Source organism: Bidens hawaiensis, unplaced genomic scaffold (assembly GCF_021521415.1).
Source record: "Bidens hawaiensis isolate Kalapana, Puna unplaced genomic scaffold, B.hawaiensis_p1.1 tig00067285_1, whole genome shotgun sequence".
NCBI lineage: Eukaryota > Viridiplantae > Streptophyta > Magnoliopsida > Asterales > Asteraceae > Bidens > Bidens hawaiensis.
Window position 1 is genome coordinate 26,648 of NW_027501927.1, and position 11,665 is coordinate 38,312.

General features: G+C 38.9%; 1 protein-coding gene across 1 annotated transcript; it reads left to right on the forward strand.

Moving 5' to 3' along the window:
• Positions 1 to 823: 823 nt before the first annotated feature.
• On the forward strand, positions 824 to 8,706 carry LOC143604900 (TOM1-like protein 6). Its single transcript, XM_077081235.1, has 10 exons — positions 824 to 974; positions 5,474 to 5,552; positions 5,648 to 5,746; positions 5,864 to 5,977; positions 6,286 to 6,449; positions 6,517 to 6,598; positions 6,702 to 6,787; positions 6,899 to 7,054; positions 7,105 to 7,260; positions 7,884 to 8,706. Exons 1-10 carry the CDS (start codon positions 826 to 828, stop codon positions 8,569 to 8,571), a joined length of 1,773 nt encoding a protein of 590 aa, XP_076937350.1. The 5' UTR covers positions 824 to 825; the 3' UTR covers positions 8,572 to 8,706.
• Positions 8,707 to 11,665: the final 2,959 nt, after the last annotated feature.

The window sequence follows — 11,665 nt, forward strand, 5'->3', positions numbered from 1 at the left end:
AAAAACAAAATTGTATGACACAATGTAAAAAACACAATGGAAAAAAACTCTATGAGAAAAAACAACACAATGATAAACTTTTATTTTTCATTAATAATAAAAAACAACCAAATGATAAAAACAATTGCATAACACAATTTTGTAAAACAGAATTTTGTTAAAACACAATACGTAAAAAACCCACTAATTTTTTTTAATTTTTATAAAATAATATGGTACTCATATAAAAGATAAAAAGACACTCGCTATTATGGTGAATTTGTTTTTCAATAAAAACGTCGTAAAAAAAGTTATGGACGTTTTAAAATGATAGAGGAATTTGGCATCTGCCTTGCATGTGAAGAGAGAAAGTCAACAACTGTGTTATTCCTTTTATGCTATTCCCTTATTTTCACACATGATTGCCGCCTAAACTAATCTCGACTCTCCATATTTAAAATCAACGGACAAGATTAATTCATATCCTTTCTAAAAAACTATACTTTCTATTGATAATCAACCCATGGTTATAATGCTGATAAAATGGGAATGGTGTGCTCAAGAAACCATTGTGGAATGGTGTGGACCGACCTTCATCACCTACCCTATTAAAAAAAGAAAAGAAAAAGTTCGCTCTTTTCCTGGTTACCTTTCTTTTCGTTTGGAATCGAACACACCTTTTCTTTCTTTTCTTTTTAACCCCAAAACTTTCATTCCTTGTGAACAATAATAATAATAATAATAATAACCCCTTTCCCTTAATAATAATATTGTTATTCCCCCTCCTCATCATCTTCTTTTCTCCCTAATCTTCGTTCTTGTTTTGTCAATAATCAAGCATCAGTGATGCTTCCCGCCACCGCGTTCTCATCGGCTTCAACGCCGTCTGCTAATTCTGCTGTTGTTCGAGTGGACAAAGCCACCAGCGAGTTCTTGAACGGCCCTGATTGGACTCTCAACATCGATATCTGCGATACCCTTAACGCTAATCCTTGGTACCTAATCCTTTCATTTTACTTACAACACACCATTTTTTGGGGCTTTCTTCTTCTTCTTCTTCTTCTTCTTCTTCTTCTTCTTCTAGGGTTTTGTTTAAATTCTATTGTTTTATTCTTTAGATTATTAAGACCAAACTGAATGAATGAAAAAGTTGCTGCCATTGAGAGAAATATTTTGTTAATGTCTAAAAATTTTACAAAAAACTTGTTCTAGCGGTTCTCATACCTCAGTGCCAGATTTTACCGATTTCAAGTCTTAATTGTTAATTTTTAGTGTTTAATGTTTTCCTACAATTGCTAATGTTTTGTAAGTTGCAAAAGTATTATAGGAAGGTATACTGAATTGTTAGTGTTAAATTGCTAAGTATATATAAATTCTGCATGATATTAAAATTACTGCGATAACCAAATATCTCAAATATCGGTTTTTGATCGACATCTGATATTTTTCCGCTTTCCGCATTAACCGCGTATATTGATTCTATGTCTCTGAGCAGTTAGGATTATTAACTGCATATAGTAGAATTACTCTATTTGTTTTGTTTGCTGGTATGTTGAGTTAATAAAATTGACCTTTCGGCGTGTGGGATTAGTTGTTTTAGGGTTTGATGATTTGTCTATGAACCCTTGAATTACATGTTGTGAAGAGGTAGGTCCCAGCAGAGCCCAGTTGGACCCACAAGACTCACCTTGAACAGGGACGTCTGCGCAACGACCAACTGCTCCAGCAGGACCCACCATGCTCAGAGAACCTTACGCGCAGTACGCCAGCTGTACCCGCAGGGAAAGCCTCCCAATGGTGAAGTACCCCGCCTGTTCCCGCAGCTGCGGATACAAGCCATCAGGGAAGGCTACCTGCACTAACAGCAAGGCTACACGCACAAGGGATTACCTACTTCAGTAGTCACATGAAGGAATGAGCAAGGCAGGAATACTCCCGCCTAAATGAGCCAGTCCGTATGCTTCTGGAAGATCTTTCGTACTATACCTAATAAGGTATGGGCGGAACAGACAATTTGACCAGAACTGCCCATGAACCAATCACAGGGTGACAGCTCACCGACAACAATACGAGGAGGAGCACCCTCTAGTACTGTTTGTCACTATTAGCCGCTGCCTACTCACCAACCCTTACGATGGGACGTGCGCAGCCTACAGTTGGTGGAACAGTGCGTAGCCGGCAGTAAAGGAACAGTGTACAGCCGACCTTTACTGTTGGCCGTAGCCTATTCACCAACCAGCATGGCCTGTGCGTAGTCCACTGTTGGTGGAACAGGAATACTATTCAGCCGGCTGTACCTTCTAGGAAACCTACCTTCGGCTATAAATACTCCAACACCTTGGAATGGTAAGGACATGATCTGATATCTCAATCTTATCTAGCAATCTCTTAATATACACTTATATTCAGAGCAATCTAGTCTGATTCTCACGCCGGAGGGTGGTCACAAGGAGGAACCCCCCCTTCTCAGTGGCGAGCTTACGGTGTCTGTTTTGCAGGTCCCCTGAAGAATAACCTTCTCTGCTAGACCTCATCCTCGTGGGAAACATTACTTAACCCCCAGATTATCTATAATCTGCCCAGGGTTCACTTAGTGTTTCTTCATTGGCGCCATCCGTGCATAAAAGCTAGAACTAATTCTTAGATTTTTCAAAGTTTCTGAAGAAATGGTTAACGTTACTCCGGTCCCAAGACCAGTAAGTGACCAAGAAACCCCGGTGACCACAACCCCAGTAACTGTGAACACCGGCGGTTATACAAATCTTACGAACACTACCCCGGCTACCCAAGCCGGGGCAAGTGCAGTAAATATTCCACTGGGGTTCACTGATCCCCAGTTGGAAAAACGAACGAGGGTCCCTCGCCAAACACTAGATCAAGTGAAGGCATGGGCCGAAGCACGTCAGAGAGAGTTCCAAGCTGAATTGGATGAACGCTTGCGTTCAGTTCAACAGGCTGACGAATTCGGCAGTACTCGCCAACATCTCAATATGAATAGTGAGTGCGAGTACTCAGATGACGAGAGGGAAGAATCCGATACCGACGCAAACCCTCGCCATAAGGCGAAAGGGAAGCGTAAGGAAACGGACTTCCAACCGAAAAGGAATTTCGGAGAAGCTTTTAAACCAACAAATGCGGAGAGAAACCCGCGTGACTTCTCCAAAACCTTTAGACCAACTGCTACAAATGCAGGAAAGTCAAAGTTCGCAAGGGACATTGCTGAAGCAATCGCCCCGAGAAGTGCCAAACAAATGTACAACATTGGCACTTATGATGGCCTATCCGACCCAGACGACCACTTGAACAGATTCATTGCGGGGGCAACCGTCAGTAACTGGACGGAACCCACGTGGTGTTAAATGTTCCAGATGACCCTGGTTGGAGCGGCCAGGGCATGGTTCGATCATTTACCGGTCCACCACATTTATGATTGGGCGGACTTTCAGAATAAGTTCAGCCAGCACTTCAGCCAGCAGAGGAAATATACTGAAGAACAGTGGACGATCCTCAACTGCGTTAGAGAGGAGGATGAATCTTTACTAGACTTCATCACCCGCTTCAACTCCAAAAAACTAAGTCTCGGCAACATAAGTGAAGATCTTGTTCGCGCCGCTTTCATTCAAGGCGCCGAATACCCAGAGCTTATCCGCACATTGACGGGTAAGGATGGCATGCCATCAACATGGGATGCCATCATGACGGCGGCAAAGCGCTTTGCCGAGAAGGAGAAGCAACTGGGAAGGGATCTTCCCCAGAGTACACACCTCTACACGCAGAGGACAAGAGAGAACAATGTTCGGATCGCCCGGCCGAACAAAAAGAGGAAGCTAGGTATCTGGCAGTCAAGGGTAAACTTTGACACCTCATCCAGCTCTCACCCTCTTGTTGGCGGAAGAAATCACACACACCCTTCAAGCTAAAAGCACCGGTGGACGCCACTCACCAAAAGCGTCACGGAGATATTTGCCACTGAAAAGCTAACATGGCCGAAAGCTCCAATGATCCGGCAGCGACCTAATGCGGATCAGAGTAAATCCTGTGACTTCCACGGGACAAAAGGTCATAGTACGGAAGAGTGTACATCCTTGAAGGATATTGTTGAAGCATTCGTCAAGGATGGAAGACTAGCACACCTGGTGGCATCAATCAAGAAGGGAGGAAGGAACGACAACCGGTACCGAGGCAACGGACGAAAGCCCGTTGACATCAGCATCAACATGGTTCATGGTAAGATCAGAGGAAGAAAAAGGCGAACGACAGAACCATGTAAGTGGAAGGAAGCTGAGGTGCGCTTCCCGCGAGTGCCAGGAGGACCCAGCAAAGAAGGCCCTATCGTCATCAAAAGCCAGCTGGGGCACTACATCACTTCTCGCACTCTTGCTGACAACGGCGCCTCATCAACGGTGATGTACAGGCAGTTCTTCGACAAGCTAGATGACGAAGACAAGGAACGCCTGGAAACGATCTGCGCCTCGATGGAAGGGTTTGATGGCAGCACAAACACCCCCCTGGGTATCCTATCTTTCCCCGTCACTCTTACGGATGGGAAACACTCCCGCACAGAAGATGTGGACTTTGTCGTGATGAGGAAGCCACACCACGCATACGACATTCTCTTCGGGAGAGACGGGATGGCAAGATTCAACGCCGTGGTATCCTCAGTCCACGGCATGATGGGATGGCCAACAGCTGAGGGTGTAGCGATGATCACCGGCATTCCCCAGGTATGCATCGCATCTGTCTCATCTAAACCCAAACCAAAGATGGCTAAACCAACCATCACCGAACCAGAAAGATGGGCCTTCAACGGCAAGTACCCAATTACATGTTGATATTTGCTTTCATATCTAGGGTTCTGTATGTGTTATTGTTTACAGTATGCAATTTAAACGTTTTGGTATCTATTGATGCTTAAAATTTTCACAAATTAGTATAACGTTTGTTGAGTTTATTCTTATGTCTCTATATGTTTGTACGACAGTTAAGTGAATACTGAGTCATTAGTCATGATTCGGTGATGATTTATTTCTAATAGTTGCTATTTTACCTTTTTAGATGTTACTAAATAAGTATACGTTTCTTAGTTGGGTGTTATCATTATATGCATGGGTGTTTATAGATGTCGCTTATTAAATGCACACAGAGGAAAATTGACTTTCTTCTAACGGGTGCATGGAACTTTATTCATGTTCAATTAGACCGTGTTTTTTTTTTATTACAAATAGGACTTAAATGTCCTTCCTACTCGCTTAATTGACCATATATTCTTGTCTCTAGACGCTTTATGTGTGCTTAATGACAATAATCTTTATAATGAAATTTTGAGGATCCCTAGTCTTCCAGATATGCTACTTAGCTTTTTTTGCAGACGATTTTGTAACACTCAACAAAACAAATAAATCAATTTGATAGAATTTGTGACAGTTGACAACTTTCAGAAATTTGAATATTAGAAAAAGCATATTTTGTATCCTAAAGATCTAAATTGTTCCAGGCTGGCAAAAGATGTTGTCAAGGCTTTGAAGAAACGTTTACAACACAAGAACCCCCATGTTCAGTTCCTTTCCTTGACGGTGTGCAGTCTACTTTAAACCATTTGCACACTTTTGTTGATTTCTTTCCATTTTAGTTTATAAATCTTGAAGACACAGTTTATTGTTGAGTGTAGCTTTTAGAGACAATGGTAAAGAATTGTGGTGAAAATGTTCATTTTCAAATAGCAGAACGAAACCTACTCCCGGAGATGATAAAGATTGTCAAGAAAAAGGTCAATTTTCCATTCTTCATTTGACTCTTGACTTTTTATCATTTCTGTTCTGAAGAGAGTTAGACTTTAACTTTTGAGATTTGTGTGTCAAGCTTACAAGAAATATATGCTTTGCAGACAGATATGCGTGTGAGGGAGAAAATATTGGTACTTTTAGACTCTTGGCAAGAAGCGTTTGGTGGTCGAGGAGGAAAGTACCCTCAGTATTATTTCGCTTACGATGAATTACGGGTAAATTTATTGCATATACACGCTTTCAAGTTTTAAATTTAAGAGAAAATTGCAAAAATGGTTCCTGTGGTTTGACCGTTCTGCCAGTTTAGTTCCCAAATTTTGAAAATTGCAGACTTAGTCCAAATAAAATACTCTTTTAAACTACAGAACTCTAACGTCGACTTCATCACTTTCGGTTTTAAGCTGAACATCCGGTTTTGCGCTGACATATGGTGATGAAGTTGACATTAGCCACAGGGACTATTTGTTCAATTTTTCTCCAAATTTAATTTATTCTTTTTGATATAATTTTATTATTATTACAGCAATCTGGAGTACAATTTCCTCAACGGTCACCCGATGCAGCTCCAATATTCACACCTCCGATCACCCATCCGCCTTTAAGATCTCCTCAAGCAAATTATGGTATGCCAAGTAATTCTTCAACACGGCTTGATGAAGCCATGGCTTCCGAGATTGAAAATTTAAGGTATCCTTATTTTCTTTTTCCATTTTTTTTATTATTTTAGCCAATAAATAATTGTTTATTTTTGTAGTGTGTCAACGATTGAGTCTATGAGGAATGTTTCTGATCTCTTATTAGAGATGTTGAAAGAAGTTGACCCAAATGACCGTGCTGTACGCCTTTTGTTTTCTTTTTTTTTTTTGGAAATTTTGTACCCTGGGTTATAAATTAGAGCAATATTTGACGAATTTTTTAATTTCCGTATTTGATTAATAGGCTGTAAAAGATGAAGTTATTGTTGATGTTGTGGACCGTTGTCGATCAAATCAGAAGAAATTGATGCAAATGTTAGCTTCCACAACGTATGTTAACCTTAACTTGTTGGATGTTAACAGTTGAGATACACTAACAACAAACTGTTTGCGTGTCTATTTGCTTACGGTCCGCTTATGATGATTTCTGAATGTATGCAGTGATGAGGAGCTTCTTGGTCAGGGTATTGAATTAAATGATTTCCTGCAAACTGTTCTTGCAAAGCATGATGCTATTGCTTCTGGTTCTCCAATTCCTCTTCAAGTTGCAAGTTCTGCTACTGCATCACCTTCTGATAATAATAATAATAATAGTAGTAGTAGTAGTAGTAGTAGTAGTAGTAGTAGTAGTAGTACCCAAGACCCCCAATTAAACCTCCAATTCTTACTGAAGAAGATGAAGAAAAGATGAAATCAAGCGTTGCTGCTCCAGTTTCATCCCCTGCAACTCCACTCTCAAATAACAAACCTCAAGAAGGCGAAGATGAGGATGATGAAGATGACTTTGCCCTGCTCTCTAGAAGGTTGATTCTTGTTTCTTTTTTGTAAAAAAGTTTTGACATGTTTACCAATATGAGTTATACATTTTTACGGGTCAAAAGGGAATTTGACAGAGAATGGTTGGCCCAAAAAGGAAACGAGTTGACTAAACTTCAATGCTTTTTTGCATGAGATCAACCTAACCTGTGTTTTTTATTGGAAGAATTACTTGTTTTTAGCTGTGTAAACGAGCTAAGCTGTGCCAACCTGGAGCTCGGCTCGTGAGTAGTTTTTCAAGCTCGAGCTTGGCTTGTTCATTATTCAAAAATTAGTACATTTATATTTATTTTTATATATATTTATAATTGAATTTTCTATATGTAACATAATATATGCTGTATTATTGTTTTCATGATATTATATCTATATAATGTATAATAATATTGTTATGTTATTATGTTTTTAGTATATTAAATAAAAGGCTTGTTTAAGCTCGCAAGTGTAGTCAAGCTAGATATTTGAAGCTCTGGCTCAGCTTGTGTATTAAATGAGCCCGTCTCATTTGAGCTCGACTCAGCTTGAGCTTTTAGTGAGCCATATACACTACCCCTGCTTATTATGGTTAGAATTACAAGAATGGATTCATTATTATGTTTTGTTTTTGCAGGCACACGAAAGCACAAACGGGCACATCTCCAAACGAGGGTGTGGTATCCGAGTCTGGGTCCAGCAACCCCGACCCGTCAATGAGTATGGCTTTAACAATAACCGACCCACCTCCACCAGTCAATACAAGAGCCGATGACATGATTGACTTCTTAAGTCTTGCATTGTCATCTGTAACCACCACCTCTCCACCCTCCCAGCCACCACCCACCGCCACATCACCGCCACAAAACATTGACCAATCACCACCTGTTTCAGCCGCCCCACAACCGTATCCATACCAGCCCCAGCAACCCTCAAATAGTTACGTGGTTCCATGGGCCCAATCTGAACCTCAGGCCCAGGTCCAACCTCAGCCCATGGGCTATATTCCACCACCATGGGCTGCAACTCCCGGATACTACACCAACAATCCGTATGCTTCATCGGCTCCTTACACATACGCGTCTCCTGCGTATAATAACATTCCTGCACAACAAGTGAGCACTTATTCGAATAATATGAGGGCGGCAGGGATGAATGGAGATGGCCGGGTTGGGTCAAACAGTGCGGGTGGTGCGGGTCAAAGTCAACAGTTTATTCCTTCATACAGATTATTTGAAGATCTTAATGTACTTGGAAATCAAAAGACGGGTGGCGCATCGTCAGGGAGTTCTTCTGGTCAAAGTATGATGGGCAGGAAGAAATGAAATAAAATGGGTCTGGTAAGTTTGGTATAATGAGATTTTATGTTTGTTTATACAGTGGTTGGTTTAGATTTGTGTATGTGTGCATTCGTTTAGATCAATTTCTTGGATTTAGAACATCACGAGGATGGTTTTGTGTCGGTGATGAGTATATGATTGGTGGATGGATTACTGGTAGTGATTTTAACAGTCTAGAATAATGATTGCAAGAATAATATCGATGATGATGGCATGACATGATGTACTTGGTAACAATAAAATGGTAAGTATTTTGATCCCCGCGTTGCAGTGGCGGTTGATTTGAACAGTCAACGAATAGACATAAGGCCTGACATTGATAGTGATCTTCTGTAATTCGAAAACTGGTTTGTAGCTGCTTCAGGGAAGATTTTTTGAGATCGTTAAAAGCCGCTACAAATCAGTACATATAACGGCCTAAATGAGAACGAGAAAATTAAGTTTTTGAAGCTGTTGCTATAGAGTCACTGTTAGCACTTAGCAGTGTTGGTATTAATAAATGTGGCACTAACTAGTGCCCTAATACTTAGACTGTATTCTTAGAGTTTTTTTTTAAGGGATCGGAAAAGAAAAGATAAGATAAGAAAATAAAAGATTTTTCATTCTCGAGTTTTTTTTATAAAGGAAAAGAAAGAAAATGGAAGGAAAAGTTAAGGCATTTTTCCTTCAAAACTTTTCAGCCAAATATGGCTGATTGTGAAAGAAAAGTTTATAGCTCATTATAATTTACCCTATTTGCCTCTTCTTCATAAATTCTATTATCAATCAGAAACGTATTATGTTGTGCGGCCTGTCCATTCCAATAAGGTTTCAATCTTTCTTTACTTTATAATTTAATATATTCTTTTTATCTTGTTGCTTGTCCATTCAATAAGATCTCTTAATTTCTCTCTCTACTTTATAATATGTTTTTTTATTTTATAATATACGTATGGTATGGAGATTGATTTATTTTTTACTTGATAACAATTATGTGATGCAAGGTTTAATTTTTGTGTGTACCTTTTACTTCATAATTATTTTGAGATTGATTTTTTCACTTTATAATAATATATACACCTATATCTTTTTTCATATAAACATTAGAAATTAGGATTGAGCATTAAAACCGAAATAACCGAATCGAAACCGATTAACCGAGAATAACCAAACTAAACCGATATATGCTCGCCCTATTAGAAATCAATATTAGAATTGATACTGAAATTATTTGGATACGTAGATAGACTTGCAGTGGATGACGAAATATATATTAGGACTCAACATTTAGTTGCAATTAATTTGGTTTGTTTAGTGGCGGCTCTTATTATACATCGTAGGAGATGTAATAGACGACGTTCAATTGATCCAAAGATGATGTTGCATAATCAAAAAGTACGACAGGAGATATTGCACAATCTCACCACAAGCGGAAAATGTCGTAAACTTATCCGAATGAGTGAGAATGCTTTCATGATATTATGTCATAAGTTGAAGAACGAATGTGGTCTTCAAGCAACTCAGCGTATGTGTGTAGAAGAACAAGTTGTTAGATTTTTACATATAGTAGGCCATGATTTGAGAACCAACCATGTCTCTTGGTCATATCATTGATTCGAATCAGCCACAAATAGACATTTTCATAGAGTTTTGAATGCAATATTATTATTAGAAGTTCAGTACATTCAACAACCTAGTGGTGATATAGTTTCAAAAGAGATTCATGAAAAAGAGATTTTATCCATTTTTCAAGGATTGTATTGGGGCAATTGATGGAACACATGTTCGTGTGAGAGTGAGTAATAAAGATGCGGCTAGATATCATGGTCGTAAGGGATATCCGATGATTAATGTGTTGTGCGCGTGTACGTTTGATTTAAAGTTCACATACGTTTTGAGTGGTTGGGAAGGGACAACTTCTGACTCGAGAATAATAAAAGATGAACTCACTAGAGATGATAAGTTAGTTATTCCTAACGGTATTATCTTAAACCAAAATTTGTTGAATTAAAAATTTTAAATCATTATACTGATGTTACTATGTTTATAGGTAAGTTTTATTTGGTTGATGGTGGTTTGCCTCATAGAAGCACCATCGTAGCACCTTATAGAGGTGTTAGATATCATTTGAAGGAGTACTCTTCTCGTGGTCCTCAAAATAAACGTGAGTTGTTTAACCTTCGTCATGCATCATTACGGAAATCCATCGAACACGCATTTGGTGTCTTGAAGAAAAAATTTGCTATACTTAGAAGTTCAAAGGAGCCTCTTTTACTCGTCTGAGATACAATCTGACATATTTTTGGCATGTTGTGTTTTACACAACTTTTTACAAGAAGTTGATCGTGACCAAGAACTTGAAGATAAAGTGGCACGCAAGATATTAGCAGCAACACAAGTCGAGGAACCTCATGCTCCCAGAGAAATAGATGACAGTGGAGACCAACTAAGAAATTCAATTGCAGATGAAATGTGGAATGAATATTTGTTGCACCAAAACAACGAAATTGATATGTCTGTTTAGTTGGTTAATATTTCTGAATGTATTTATAGTTTGAACCTCATTAATTTTATATCTATGAACAATTTCTATTATATGTGGATAAATGGTGGATATAAGGATGGATTGGTTAGAAATTTACAGTATACTACTTATTGTTTTTGTGTTTTTTATTTGTATTAGTAATATCAATGAATGTTCGTTATATAGTTATACTAATACATTAAGTTTTATCTTATTCGTTTATATAGAAATTAACAATGGTGAAAAAAGTTAATGATGGATCTAGCGTGGAGGAAGAGAGGATTCAATGGAATGCCAAGATGGATGCGGTATTCATTGAAGCTATGAGGAAGGAACATGATGATGGGAATAGAGTTGGTGGAACATTCGCTTCTCAGGCGTACACTAATATGGTGAATTTTTTAACTAAACATCTTGAAAGGGAGTTTACAAAAGGGCATTTAATGAACCGACTCAAAACTCTAAAACACCATTTTTCACAATGTCATGATCTATTTCGGGGAATTACGTTGAGTGGCTTTGCATGGAACCTCGAGACAAACTTAATTGAGGCTGAAGAAGAAGCATGGGAAACAC